The sequence below is a fragment of the Triticum dicoccoides genome, chromosome 7A (assembly GCF_002162155.2).
Source record: "Triticum dicoccoides isolate Atlit2015 ecotype Zavitan chromosome 7A, WEW_v2.0, whole genome shotgun sequence".
Lineage (NCBI taxonomy): Eukaryota > Viridiplantae > Streptophyta > Magnoliopsida > Poales > Poaceae > Triticum > Triticum dicoccoides.
The window spans coordinates 10,864,836-10,880,950 of NC_041392.1; the positions used below are offsets into that span (position 1 = coordinate 10,864,836).

At 43.4% G+C, this 16,115-nt stretch overlaps 1 protein-coding gene across 1 annotated transcript; it reads right to left on the reverse strand.

The window, feature by feature from the left end:
• Positions 1-7: 7 nt before the first annotated feature.
• On the reverse strand, positions 8-1,497 carry LOC119331726 (transcription factor MYB53-like). The gene is made up of 3 exons (XM_037604893.1): positions 1,151-1,497; positions 368-1,072; positions 8-124 (listed from the first exon to the last, which is right to left on the reverse strand). Exons 1-3 carry the CDS (start codon positions 1,414-1,416, stop codon positions 91-93), a joined length of 1,005 nt encoding a protein of 334 aa, XP_037460790.1. The 5' UTR covers positions 1,417-1,497; the 3' UTR covers positions 8-90.
• Positions 1,498-16,115: the final 14,618 nt, after the last annotated feature.

The following is a 16,115-nucleotide window of genomic DNA, read 5'->3' on the forward strand; positions in this document are numbered from 1 at the left end:
ACCCAAATGTGCATCCAATTCAAAAATTAGTAGTCTCCATCTTTCCAGATTATTTTTAGCATTCTTGTTCTTATCTCTTCTATCTACCCATCACAGCTCACTTGAGTTCAGCCATGACATTTGCCTGCATAAAAATAAATAAGAGAATTAATCATTTCAGCTAAGCATTGTGTGAACTAATTTCCAGATAAAAATGACCTAGGTAGTAGAAATATAAATCAGGTTTAAGGAAAAACCATAGAGATTAAGTAAGAATATACGAGCAAATTTTTTTGGTGGATGGAAATGAGACATGGAGGCATGCATGTGTGTTTATTTTTTGTTTTCTCTTTGATAGAAAGTTCATGGAATGGGAGCAGGTACTCACTCTAGCAAATCCTTCCAACCACCGTCCGTGTTGAGGTCATCTATCAGGTTCAGGCTCTGTAGCCCGTCGAAAGGGCTCGACGCCGGCGTCTCCTCGCACGACACGCCGCCGCCGCCATTGTTCTTGCACTCCTGGTCGTCGGCCACCATTGGGTCGACGGTTCCGTTTCTCCCGCTCACCCCGCCGTGGCACCCAAGCTCCGTTGAGCTCAGCCCGTCGCTGGCGCTGAAGCCGTCGAACATGCCGCTGATGTTGTGCATGCCGCTCGTCGGCGCAGAGCTTGTCAGCGCCGGCAGGTTGTTCATGTCGTTCCACTGGCACTGCTGGAGCAGCATGTTCTGGTCGATTCCGCCGGTGCTGACGGCGAGGAGCGCCCTGAGGTTGTCCATGCCGGGCGCAGGCGCGGGAGCCGCCGCGGTGGTGAGCGCGCGCACGAGGCCCTGCAGCAGCTGGAACTTGGCAGCGTCGACCTGGAGCTTCAGCGCGTTCATGTTCCAGGCGGCTGTGGCCGCGCCGGAGTCGACGAAGTTACCGGCTACCGCGAGGAGGCCCGGGAGCCCGGCGAGCAGGCTGAGGTCGGTGCGCGGGCGGTGTGTGACGGGGTCGATGCCCATGCCGAGCAGCTTCTTGCGCAGGTGCGTGTTCCAGTAGTTCTTGATCTCGTTGTCCGTCCTCCCCGGCAGCTTCGTAGCAATCGACGACCACCTGGTTAACCAACTCATCAGCCACCGGCGCCTGAGAAGAAGATATGTAGCCAGAAAGCATGCATGGACGGTTACTTACTTGTTGCCGAGGAGGGAGTGGAGGTGGATGATGAGCTTCTCCTCGTCGTCGGTGAAGCGGCCGCGCTTTATGTCGGGGCGGAGGTAGTTGGTCCAGCGGAGGCGGCAACTCTTGCCGCAGCGATTGAGGCCAGCGAGCTTGGGTAGGCGGCGCCAGCTGCCGTGGCCTTTCTCCTTGATGTACTCGACCAGCAGCTTGTCCTCCTCGATCGTCCACGGCCCCTTCTTCACGCCGGTCTCCCCGTCGCAGCTCGGCGACCGCCCCATCGCTCAACTAACGATCTAGTTGCTACTCCTTCTACGAAGCTTAGCTTGCTGGAGAGAGGTGTAGCTAGCACTGCCGGAACGTATGAGTTCGGGTTTTCAGGTTTCGTTGGGGTGGATAGGAGGGTTTTTTATAGAGTTTAGAGGGAAGGAGGGGGAGGTGGACGATCATGCGTGCATGGCCGCATCGAACGCTAAGGAAGTCTTTGTGTGCGGGAGACGCAGCCTCCTCTCTCTCTAGCGACCTCTCTGTTTCTCACTGTCTGTTTCTCTCTCTAGCGACCTCTCTGTTTCTCTCTCAAAATCTCTCACCCTGTCTGTCCCTCTCTGACTTTTTTGGCTATGGACCGAATCATCAGTTTGCTTAAGCACGTACGATTGTTTAGTTTTTTATAAACCCTCTTATCTGGCGAACGTTCGTTGGAAGGCGTGGTATTTGCCAATGTTTTGATGACAATTTTAGGCAGTTCCTTCAGAACATCGTGATTCTAGGATGAATGCTGAAAATTGCCATCCTCCTAGAAAATGGCATGCTGTTTTTGAAAAAATTACCACCTCCATCACAACTAAAATTGCCAGCAAAAACGTTCGAAATGCCACCCTCTCTCAGCGAGTGTCAACCAGGTACAATGATTGGAGGCCGCTCAAACCCGCCGCTTTGAGCAAAAAAGAACTAACGGTCAAAGGTGTAGCCTTGTCAGAAATTCTCAAAAAAATATCCTGATCCCGAGGATGACGGGAAGGTTCGCGAAGAAGTTTTGAATTTCATTTTTTTATGGAAATGAATGGTTGCATAGAGAGCTCTTAGGCAACTTGGAGCCTCACGATATGCCAATAATCAAAATAAGGTATGACTATGAAACCCGCCTTTTGAAATGTGTAGAAAGAATCCTCGCATATGCCAAGGCAAGGATTTCTACAATCTCATTACCTTTTCTTTTTTGCCGCAATACGTCGTTTCTTTAGAAAGAATCTCATTACCTTTTGTTTCACAAGGCCAATAGTGCAACTAACCAGCGCGATATAGCAGTATCACCTATCTATACACCCCACACCTAAAGCAGGCGTGTGTGCTTTGGTGTAACCATCTTTTCTGGTCAGAGATCTTTGTTGTTCGTGTGTATTTGATCAGTTCCTTCACTCTAGTGTAATTTAGCAAACTAACAAATTCAATCCAAATTGTTTCTAAGCTAATACATTACATGTTGTTTTTTAGTTGTGGCACACTTTATTAAAACCAAATGATAGTTACATCATTAATCAGTTCAGCTAAAAGGAAACTAGGACGATCTCCAACACAGTGGAAATGTACGTACACATTGCATGTTAATTCTTTCAAGGGGAAAGCAAAACATCTCGGTTTTTGCACGTACGAAATCGATATGAAACGATAGATGGCGATCATCGCAGATGCACAGTGCAGCATAGTCAACACCTATAATCAGGAAAAATATTTGAAACGACAGATTCACGGTCAAAAAGAGCCATGGCCGTGTGTATGAGGTGCACGTTTGCAGGAGGCAGAGGGGAGTTTGATCTACGTAACCTGACACGTGTGGACTTTGGCCTCCCAACAGGGAGCAACCTAGAAGGAACTACCTGCCTTGCCTCTGCCTTCCTTGAATTCCCCTCGTGTCACATGAATCAATTTGAATTTGGTGCACCTCACCGGCCGCCTCATCATAGGCCTATCAGGGCTGCCTAGTGGGGACCACCTTTTAGGTACCTCTACGGGCTGTGGGGCCAACCTTCCAGTCTTCCAGCTGGATGGATGGATGGATGGATAATGTCTGACTGTCAATGGCCCAGGTTGCCTTGCCTGCCAGCAGGTGATGCGCGAGCAGCTAATTAAGTAGTTTCCTGGGACTAACTAATCAATTAGGAGAACATACTGGTAGTATGTACATGTGTGTGTGCATGGTTGGTTGATGAGAAATGGATTTGGTGATCTCTTCATTAGTTTAGCTTTGCATGGGGTGAGGTTGTGTTGATTGGGTGGACATTCTAGTGAGCGGTCACATTTGTGTCCACAAGGCCAACAAATTTAAATAGAAGAACAGCTTTTCAGTTACAATTAGCTCGGAGGTTGTTGATCCATGTTTTTATTATAAAACTCAATTTCTACATATAATTGATTTGGCTATAAGAAAGTGGGAGGCCAATTGCATACATGGATGTATATTTTTAATATGAAAGAATAATGGCTGATTTTGCCATTTGGCACGCAACGTCGAAGAAAAGAGCATTCGCCAAGATATTCCAAGCCTATTTTAATGTGGGAATTTTGTGATAACTTGGATAATATGTTTGTTCCTATTTTAGTGCTTGTTCGACCTGTCTTTACCTTCTTTTATGCTAATTTATGATTATAAAATAGGCATGTCACAACACATCTTCAACAACTCAGAACTAAGCCTAAATTTGCATGGGTAAGATCATCTCCAGCACATCCCCATCCTATTCCCGATCATTCAATTCCCCATGCTTGGGATATTAAACTTTTTTCCATCTAGCCCATCCTAAAAAATTTAACCCCCACCCCCCCCACCCCCAATCTTTTCTTTCTTTTGCTCTTTCTTTTTGAAATGTTTCCATACGAACTTCTTTTGAACATATATTTTCAAAACATTAATTCAAAACTTGATCCAGGATGCATATCAAATTAAATGTTGCACAATAAGAATTGTTGTTACTGATCAAGCCACGTATTACAAATTACATATAGTGTAAGGCTAAACCATCACTTCTTATTGTTCTTCTAGCTATTTGCGTAAACTAAGAACATCATCCCTGCAATGGATCCCACAAGAAGAACATGTTCCTGATACATGGAGTATGAACCAAATCATAACAACAGCTAGGAGTGCAAGGTGAAGCTTCTTAGTTTTTTTATCTGGGCATGCCTCTCGTTGATTTGGCCTTGCATCTCATGGATTGGGAATAATTGCTTCTTGCATGTGTCTGTCATAGCATCATCTAACTAGTTTACCAGTGGTTGATGATAGTAGTCAAGCATCTGATTTACATAAATCTTTACGAGATTGACTGATATCCATTTGTTGCAACGAAGTCATTGTTGTTTGTGTGTATAGAAAATAATATGATCAACTGGGTACGTATGTGAAATTGCAAACAAAGTGGGATTTATGTTACCGTGCTTCCACAGCCAGCACAAGCGAAGAAGTCTCAATTTGGATTCCTGGGGGTGTAGAAGGTTTTTTCAATAACAAGGAATTTTCATCCCCAAACATGCATGGATGGGCTAGCTAGATTGTGGGGTGGGAGTGTCGTTGTGAGTGGTCTACGGTTTGCAGGCGGATCTGAAAGAGACGTTGTTGGGGCGTGATAATTTTCCGAACATGGGATGCATAGGTGGCGATGTGTATGCATGAAGGTTTCTATGGCCGAGCCGAAGGGAGCGGTGGGGAGCTCGACCATGAAGGCAGTGAAGATGTCCAAATATGGCACCATCAGATGGTGTGACCTCAGGCTCCTACCACATCTATGAACTCTTGTGGCATCGTTCCTGGCCACATCAGGGTCAACAATGGTGTAATCGGATGATGATGATGTAGACGAAAAAGATAGGGTAGGGGAGAGAGCGGTGGGGCTACGAAGGAGGGGGAACACCTGTGAATTCCTAGGCCGGGAGCACTCCATAGGTGACCGGGCAGTCGTGGCACGACGCGGACCGAGAGGGATGAGCCGGCTGCCCAAATTGGCTGAGACTTGCGATGCTTGGAGCAAATATTGGCTAGAGGAGTTGGGAAGGGGGTGGCGGTTAAAAGATATAATTTTGGGGGACTAAAGTTTCGGGGAAGGGCCGATTAGTGCTTAACTCCCCAAATCACAAAAGTTTTGAGCAAAAATGATTTTGGGGGGATGGGGTAGAGATGCTTTAAGTATGTGTTGAGTGGAGAGCGAAACCTTGGAAACTTTTTTGTATATGTGAAACTGCTTTTGACAACTTAGCCAAAATCACATTTTTAAATATGAAATTGACAAAAAAACTTTAAATGGTAGGAACTTGTCCATATTGAAGGAAATATGCCCAAGAGGCAATAATAAAGTTATTATTTATTTCCTTATTTCATGATAAATGTTTATTATTCACGCTAGAATTGTATTGACCGAAAACTTAGTACATGTGTGGATACATAGACGAACAGAGTGTCACTAGTATGCCTCTACTTGAATAGCTCGAGTTTGAATCAAAGATGGTTAAGTTTCCTAGCCATAGACATGAGTTGTCATTTGATTAACAGGATCACATCATTAGAGAATGATGTGATTGACTTGACCCATCTGTTAGCTTAGTACGATGATCTTTTAGTTTGTTGCTATTCCTTTCTCCATAACTTATACATGTTCCTATGAATATGAGATCATGCAACTTCCGAATACCGGAGGAACACTTTGTGTGCTACCAAATGTCACAACGTAACTGGCTGATTATAAAGGTGCTCTACAGGTGTCTCCGATGGTGTTTGTTGAGTTGGCATAGATCGAGATTAGGATTTGTCACTCCGATTGTCGGAGAGGTATCTCTGGGCCCTCTCGGTAATGTACATCACTATAAGCCTTGCAAGCACTGTAGCTAATGAGTTAGTTACGGTATGTAGCATTACGGAATGAGTAAAGTGACTTGCCGGTAATGAGATTGAACTAGGTATTGAGACACCGACGATCAAATCTCGGGCAAATAACATACCGATGACAGAGGGAACAAAATATATTGTTATGCGGTTTGACCGATAAAGATCGTCGTAGAATATGTAGGAACCAATATGAGCATCCAGGTTCCGCTATTGGTTATTGACCAGAGACGTGTCTCGGTCATGTCTACATAGTTCTTGAACCTGTAGGGTCCGCACGCTTAACGTTCGGTAACGATCGGTATTGTGAGTTTATGTGTTTTGATGTACCAAAGATAGTTCAGAGTCCCGAATGTGATCACAGATATAACGAGGAGTCTCGAAATGGTCGAGACATAAAGATTGATATATTGGATGACTTTATTCGGACACCGGATGAGTTCCGGGGGTCACCGGATATTTATCAGAGTGCCGGGGGGTTATCGGAACCCCCGGGGGAACTAATGGGCCTACATGGGCCTTGTGAGAGAGAGAAGGGGCCTAGGGCCACCCCCCCTTGGGAGTCCGAATTGGAGAATGAGGGGGGGCCCTCTTTCTTCCCTCTCTCCTCTCCTTCCTTTCCCCTTCCCCCTTCCTAGTTGGACTAGGAAAAGGGGAGTCCTACTCCTACTAGGAGGAGGACTCCCCCTCTCCTTGGCGCACCCCTAGGCCGGCCGGCATTCCCTTGCTCCTTTATATAAGGGGGCAGGGGGGCACCCTAGAACACACAAGTTGATTGTTTCCAGTTGTGTGTGGTGCCCCCTCCACTATAATCCACCTCGGTCATATCGTAGCGGTGCTTAGGCGAAGCCCTGTTGCGGTAGCATCATCATCACCGTCATCAGGCCGTCGTGCTGACGAAGCTCTCCCTCGACACTCTAATGGATCGTGAGTTCGTGGGACGTCACCGAGTCGAACGTGTGTAGATCGCGGAGGTGCCGTACCTTCGGTGCTAGGATCGGTCGATCGTGAACACGTACGACTACATCAACCGCGTTGTCATAACACTTCCGCTTACGGTCTACGAGGGTACGTAGAAAACACTCTCCCTCTCGTTGCTATGCATCACCATGATCTTTCGTATGCGTAGGAATTTTTTTGAAATTACTACGTTCCCCAACAGTGGCATTTGATCTAGGTTTATGCGTAGATGTTATATGCACGAGTAGAACACAAAGGAGTTGTGGGCGTGGTTATATACATATTGCTTGCCGTCACTAGTTGATTCTTGATTCGGCGGTATTGTGTGATGAAGCGGCCCAGACCGACATTACGCGTACGCTTACGCGAGAGTGGTTCTACTGACGTGCTTCACACACAGGTGGCTGCTGAGTGTCAGTTTCTCCAATTTTAGTTGAATCGGATTCAATGAACAGGGTTCTTTATGAAGATCAAAAAGCAATCACTATACCGCGTTGTGGTTTTTGATGCGTAGGTAAGAATAGTTCTTGCTCAGCCCGTAGCAGCCACGTAAAACTTGCAACAACAAAGTAGAGGACTTCTAACTTGTTTCTGCAGGGAATGTTGTGATGTGATATGGTCAAGACATGATGCTAAATTTTATTGTATGAGATGATCATGTTTTGTAACACAGTTCTCCGCAACTAGCAGGAGCCATATGGTTGTCGCTTTATTGTATGAAATGCAATCGCCATGTAATTGCTTTACTTTATCACTAAGCGGTAGCGATAGTCGTAGAAGCAATAGTTGGCGAGACAACAACGATGCTACGATGGATATCAAGGTGTCGCGCCGGTGACGATGGTGATCATGACGGTGCTTTGGAGATGGAGATCAAAGGCACAAGATGATGATGGCCATATCATATCACTTATATTGATTGCATGTGATGTTTATCCTTTATGCATCTTATTTTGCTTAGTTCGACGGTATCATTATAAGATGATCTCTCACTAAATTTCAAGGTATAAGTGTTCTCCCTGAGTATGCACCGTTGCGAAAGTTCGTCGTGCCGAGACTCCACGTGATGATCGGGTGTGATAAGCTCTACGTTCACACACAACGGGTGCAAGCCAGTTTTGCACACGCAGAATACTCGGGTTAAACTTGACGAGCCTAGCATATGCAGATATGGCCTCAAAACACTGAGACCGAAAGGTCGAGCGTGAATCATATAGTAGATATGATCAACATAGTGATGTTCACCACTGAAAACTACTCCATCTCATGTGATGAACGGACATGGTTTAATTGATATGGATCACGTGATCACTTAGATGATAAGAGGGATGTCTATCTAAGTGGAAATTCTTAAGTAATATGATTAATTGAACTTAGTCCTCGTAGTATTAGCATATCTATATTGTAGATCAATAGCTCGCGTTTAGCTTCCCTGTTTTATTTTTGATATGTTCCCAGAGAAAACTAAGTTGAAAGATGTTAGTAGCAATGATGCGGATTGGATCTGTGATCTGAGGATTGTCTTCATTGCTGCACAGAAGAACTATGTCCTTGATGCACCGCTAGGTCACAGACCGATTGGAGGAGCAGATGCAGATGTTATGAACGTTTGGCAAGCTTGATATGATGACTACTTGATAGTTTAGTGCACCATGCTTTACGGCTTAGAATCGGGGCTTCAAAGACGTCTTGAATGCCATGGAGCATATGAGATGTTCCAAGAGTTGAAATTAGTATTTCAGACTCATGCCCATGTCGAAAGGTCTGAGACCTTTGGCAAGCACATTACCTACAAGATGGAGGAGAATAGCTCAGCTAGTGAGCATGTGCTCAGAATGTATGAGTACTACAATCACTTGAATCAAGTGGGAGTCAATCTTCCAGATAAGATAGTGATTGGCAGAGTTCTCTAGTCACCATCACCAAGTTACAAGAACTTAGTGATGAAATATGATATGCAAGGGATAACGGAAATAATCCCAAGCTCTTCGTGATGTTGAAATCGACGAAGGTAGAGACCAAGAAAAGCATCAAGTGTTGATGGTTGACAAGACCACTAGTTTCAAGAAAAGGGCAAAGGGAAGAAGGGGAACTTCAACAAGAATGGAAAGCAAGTTGCTGCTCAAGTGAAGAAGCCCAAGTCTAGACCTAAGCCTGAGAGTAAGTGCTTCTACTGCAAAGGGACTGGTCACTGGAAGCAGAACTGCCCCAAGTATTTGGCGGATAAGAAGGATGGCAAAGTGCACAAAGATATATTTGATATACATGTTATTGATGTGTACTTTACTAGTGTTTATAGAAACCCCTTAGTATTTGATACTAGTTCAGTTGCTAAGATTAGTAACTCGAAACGGGAGTTCTAGAATGAACAGAGACTAGTTAAGGGCGAAGTGACGATGTGTGTTGGAAGTGGTTCCAAGATTGATATGATTATCATCGCATACTCCCTATATTTCAGGATTAGTGTTGAACATAAATAAATGTAATTTTGTGTTTGCGTTAAGCATGAATATGATTTGATCATGTTTATTGCAATATGGTTATTCATTTAAAGTCAGATAATAATTGTTGTTCTGTTTACATGAATAAAACCTTCAATGGTCATACACCCAAGGTGAATGGTTTATTGAATCTTGATCGTAGTGATACACATATTCATAATATTGAAGGCAAAAGATGCAAAGTTAATAATGATAGTGCAACTTATTTGTGGCACTACTATTTAGGTCATATTGGTGCGAAGCGCATGAAGAAAATCCATGCTGATGGGCTGTTGGAATCACTTTATTATGAATCAGTTGATGCTTGCGAACCATGCCTCATGGGCAAGATGACTAAGACTACGTTCTCCGGAACAATGGAGCGAGCAACAGACTTGTTGGAAATAATACATACTGATGTATGCAGTCTGATGAGTGTTGAGGCTCACGGCAGGTATCGTTATTTTCTGACCTTCACAGATGATTTGAGAAGATATGGGTATATCTTCTTGATGAAACATAAATCTGAAACATTTGAAAAGTTCAAATAATTTCAGAGTGAAGTGGAAAATCATCGTAACAAGAAAATATAGTTTCTACGATCTGATCGTGGAGGAGAATATTTGGGTTACAATTTTAGTCTTCATTTGAAACAATGCGGAATAGTTTCGCAACTCACGCCACCTGGAACACCACAGCGTAATGGTGTGTCCGAACATTGCAACCGTACTTTATTAGATATGGTGCAATGTATGATGTCTCTTACCGATTTACCACTATCATTTTGGGGTTATGCATTAGAGACAGATGTATTCACGTTAAATAGGGCTCCATCTAGAGCCGTTGAGACGACACCATATGAACTGTGGTTTGGCAAGAAACCAAAGTTGTCATTTCTTAAAGTTTGGGGCTGCGATGCTTATGTGAAAAAGTTTCATCCTGAGAAGCTCAAACCCAAATCAGAGAAATGTGTCTTCATAGGATACCCAAAGGAGGTAGTTGGGTACACCTTCTATCATAGATCCGAAGGCAAGACATTCGTTGCTAAGAATGGATCCTTTCTAGAGAACGAGTTTCTCTCGAAAGAAGTGAGTTGGAGGAAAGTATAACTTGATGAGGTAACTGTACCCACTCCCTTATTGGAAGTATTTCATCACAGAAATCTGTTCTTGTGACTCCTACACAAATTAGTGAGGAAGCTAATGATGATGATCATGTAACTTCAGATCAAGTTACTACCGAACCTCGTAGGTCAACCAGAGTGAGATCCGCACAAGAGTGGTACGGTAATCTTCTTCTGGAGGTCATGTTACTTGACCATGACGAACCTACGAACTATGAGGAAGCGATGATGAGCCCAGATTCCACGAAATGGCTTGAGGCCATGAAATCTGAGATGGGATCCATGTATGAGAACAAAGTGCAGACTTTTGGTTGACTTGCCCGATGATCGGCAAGTCATAGAAAATAAATGGATCTTCAAGAGGAAGACGGACGTTGATAGTAGTGTTACTATCTACAAAGCTAGACTTGTCGAAAAAGATTTTTAACAAAGTTCAAGGTGTTGACTACGATGAGATTTTCTCACTCGTAGCGATGCTTAAGTCTGTTCGGATCATGTTAGCAAATTCCCACATTTTATAAAATCTAGCAAATGGATGTCAAAACTACATTCCTTAATGGATTTCTTAAAGAAGAGTTGTATATGATGCAACCAGAAGGTTTTGTCGATCCTAAAGGTGCTAACAAAATGTGCAAGCTCCAGCGATCCATCTATGGATTGGTGCAAGCATCTCGGAGTTGGAATATACGCTTTGATGAGTTGATCAAAGCCTATAGTTTTATACAGACTTGCGGTGAAGCCTGTATTTACAAGAAAGTGAGTGGGAGCACTACAGCATTTCTGATAAGTATATGTAAATGACATATTGTTGATTGGAAATAATGTAGAATTTTCTGGAAAGCTTGATAAGTTTTCTTTCAATGAGTACATACCTTGACAAGATTTTGAAGTAGTTCAAAATGGAACAGTCAAAGAAAGAGTTCTTGCCTGTGTTACAAGGTGTGAAATTGAGTAAGACTCAAAGCCCGACCACGGTTGAAGATAGAAAGAGAATGAAAGTCATTTCCTATGCCTCAGCCATACGTTCTATAAAGTATGACATGTTGTGTATCAGATCTATTGTATACCCTACACTGAGTTTGGCAAGGGAGTACAATAGTGATCTAGGAGTAGATCATTGGACAGCAATCAAAATCATCCTTAGTGGAATAAGGATATGTTTCTCGATTATGAAGGTGACAAAAGGTTCGTCGTAAAGGGTTATGTCGATGCATGTTTTGACACTGATCCAGATGACTCTAAGTCTCAATCTGGATACATATTGAAAGTGGGAGCAATTAGCTAGAGTAGCTCCGTGCAGAGCATTGTTGACATAGAAATTTGCAAAATACATACGAAACTGAATATGGCAGACCCGTTGACTAAACTTCTCTCACAAGAAAAACATGATCACACCATAGTACACTTTGGGTGTTAATCACATGGTGATGTGAACTAAGATTACTGACCCTAGTAAACCCTTTGAGTGTTGGTCACATGGCGATGTGAACTATGGGTGTTAATCACATGGTGATGTGAACTATTGGTGTTAAATCACATGGTGATGTGAACTAGATTATTGACTCTAGTGCAAGTGGGAGACTGGAGGAAATATACCCTAGAGGCAATAATAAAGTTATTATTTATTTCCTTATTTCAAGATAAATGTTTATTATTCATGCTAGAATTGTATTGACCGGAAACTTAGTACATGTGTGGATACATAGACAAACATAGTGTCACTAGTATGCCTCTACTTGACTAGCTCGTTGAATCAAAGATGGTTAAGTTTCCTAGCCATAGACATGGACATGAGTTGTCATTTGATTAACGGGATCACATCACTAGAGAATGATGTGATTGACTTGACCCATCCGTTAGCTTCGCACAATGATCGTTTAGTTTGTTGCTATTGAAGGAAATATGCCCTAGAGGCAATAATAAAGTTGTTATTTATATTTCCTTATATCATGATAAATGTTTATTATTCATGCTAGAATAGTATTAACCGCAGACTTTGTACATGTGTGAGTACATGGACAAACAGAGTGTCACTAGTATGCCTCTACTTGATTAGCTCGTTGAATCAAATATGGTTAAGTTTCCTAGCCATAGACATGAGTTGTCATTTGACTAACGGGATCACATCATTAGAGAATGATCTGATTGACTTGACCCATTCCGTTAGCTTAGCATGATGATCGTTTAGTTTGTTGCTACTGCTTTCTTCATGACTTATACATGTTCCTCTGACTATGAGATTATGCAACTCCCGAATACTAGAGGAACTGTTGGGGATATTAGTACTGAGCATAAACCGTCCTATCTGGGCCGGGTTAACTTCATCAGTAGTTAAGTATGTTAAAGCCCATGAAGGTAGATGAGGGCTCAAGACCCATAATCGGTTGACAGCCTGTAGCCGTAAACCGGCGTCAATATGTAACTTGTATTGTAAGTTAGGAATAAGTAGAGACCAAACTGGACACATCTATGAGCCGGTGTTGGGACTCTGAAAACTGACGGGCGTCACCCATGTATATAAGGGGACGACCCGGCAGTGGTTCAAGGACGATAGACAACAACTCGAGACATAGGCGAAGCTTATTTGCTCCCTAGTCAACGAAACCCCATTAATTCCATCACAACTAGACGTAGGCTTTTACCTTCATCGAAGGGGCCGAACTAGTATAAACTCTCTTGCGTCCTTGTGTCCGCTTTAACCCCTTCAAGCTAACCCATCGCGATGGCTCCATGACTAAGTCCTTTCTCTAGGACATCTGCCGTGACAAAACCACAACAGTTGGCGCCCACCGTGGAATATAGCTCATCTTCGGCCTTACTATACCTGAGCCATTGGCTATACTTATGTACATATTACGACAATGTATATATTATGATTAAATATAATAAACGGAACCTTAGCTAAAGCGGGGTATCTGTTCTTTTACATCATGTGAGGTTACACGGAGTTGCTCTAAAGCGGCCTCCGGTTTACCCCTTGAGTTCGCTTTGCTAAAAGCATCGTGTTATATCACTTGGAGGATTGGTCGTGTCCGAACCAATACCATGCCTCTTGACAGGCGAGAGCCACCAGATCACTTGGGGACTTGGTCATGTCTGAACCAGTCATGCCTCTTGATCGGCCTAAGGCCACAGAATCACTTGGGGGCTTGGTCAAACCTGAACCATGAGCATGCCATTTGGTCAGCATAAATGCCACGGTTTCATTTGGGGACCTGGCTGACTAGAACCATAGTTACACCTAACGGGAGCTTGGTCGTGTTTGGCCATGGTAACGCCATTTGATCAGCTTAAATAAACCTTTTTTGGCAAACGGTTTTGTCGTTGCTTTTGCTTCACACTTTTTTTGAAGGGTTTTTTTGCTTTTCATTGTGTTTTTCAAACCAACAAAGTTTTTTAATCAATCAATTGACGGAGCATAATTCACGTCAATCCGGAGACTATTTGTCCGGTTTGATCCTTATTGTTAACATCCTCTTATGGAGTAACACGGTGTTTATTATAACCTGGCACGGTTTACATGGTAAACCAGCGTCATATATATATATATATATATATATATATATATATATATATATATATATATATATATATATATATATATACAGGAGCTGTTATCTCCTCCAATAGTGTGGGTTTGCAAAACTCTGCTTCAAGGTTGGCCAAGCCAACTTCACACTCAGCGATGGCAGGTATTATGTATCTCAAAAATTTGATCATATACTTAAAATTTTGTTTTGGATGTTTTGATTTCATATATACAGACATCATATTCCGCCTGACGGTACAACCGCGGTGGCACTTGACGAATTTCTTATTTCAGAAAGTATTTTGGAAAGTTCATTACCACAGGAAGAACAAGTTATGCACGAAGGCATATCAACATCAAAGGTATCAGCTAGCCTATTACAAGGCACCATGGTGCCCATAATAATATAATTGTTTTTCACAAAGGAGAGGCAGTTTTAAAACCGGCTTCCGGTTCAAGCTTGGCCACCAGCCTGGCCTGATGGTTGTGGGTCATCCTGCGCCGCTTCAGCTTCTGTTTCTCTACCCAGTGGCTGAAAATCCACAGTTGTCCAGTTAATTCCCATTAATGCTTGAAAAACAGCTTCATCATGGATCAGCAATGACGAGTCAATATCGGGAGCGTAAGTATGCTTACAGATTGGAGGGGTCAGATTTTCCGATTCATGGATTGGTGCAGCTATTCGCTTGTTCTGACTGTCATATTGGGCTTGATAATGAGACAAGTCTGTTTCCTCAGCCAGTTGACAAGCTAGCAGACGTACCTCCCGTTTTATTGCTCGTAGATCCGCTTCGCCAAATTCTGACCCATCTTCCTTCAAGCTGGGATAGCCCTGAGCCGCTTCAATAGGATCAAAATCCGGCACCCAGGCTTTTGCCTGGATTAAGGCATTGATTGCACCGGTTCGAGCAGCAGATTTCTTCAGCTCTTCAACCCGGGCAGGAAGCACCGACAGTTTCATCAGAGTATCTTGAATCAAAGTGGGCGCTGGTTTGTTATGGGATGCGGTACAGATGATCGGCTGGGCACCAGTATACAATTGTTCAACCAATGTATAGGCGGCTTTTAGTTTCTTCCGCACATCTGACCCTAAGTGATCAATGCGTGTCCCTGAAATACCATAAAGGGTTAATAAACCGGTGACTCTGTCAGAAGGCAAACTGGCTTACCAAAGATAGCAGTAGTCATGGCATGCACGTGCCGCTTTATGCTGGTCAGTTCATCCGCCACTGGTTTTAGTGCAGCCTCGGCATCCTCTGCTTGTTTGATCAAAGCGGACTTTTCAGTGGCCCAATCCGCCCACTTCTTCTTGAAGCTCTCCTTAAGCTGTTCCATGGCGCTTAAAGCGCTGGCCAATTCCTCTTTTGCTTTGGAGGTTTCAGCCTGTTGGGTTTTCAGGTTTTCTTGGAGATGGGTGACTTGATTTTCTTTCGTCTTCAGCTCCGCCTGCATGCATACAGATATATGCTTCAACAAATCGATATAAGGATTCAAGTACCAATCACATAACAAGTTATGCACTTAGCACTTGGGGGCTAATGCATATTCGGTCTTCATCTTTCAATTGCTTACAAAGTCCCAAGATCAATACAAGTATTCAACTTGGTACTTGGGGGCTAATGGCTATTTGCTCGTATATATTCTGATGCGGCAATTTCAATTACTTAAAGTACCGGTTTAACTACGTTAAGTTGAACCGGCCCTTGGGGGCTACATCAGCAAACTTCAAAGCATCAAGATTTATATTGGTAAGTCCCGGTTTGAAAGAATATAACAAACCGGCCCTTGGGGGCTAGGAGAGTCAGCAAGAATGGAAGCATACAAGCACGAAGGAGCATATGGAAGTTACCTCATATTTCTCTTTCATCATATTAACCAGACCGGCTTCATAGTCGCGACTGGTATACAACCGGTTCAGATAGCCGGAATGGATATCTTGGGCGTTCAGAGCAGCATAAGTCGTCAGATCAGCGTTCCACTTGCCTTTGCCAAAGGCAGCAAATTCTTCCTTGGCA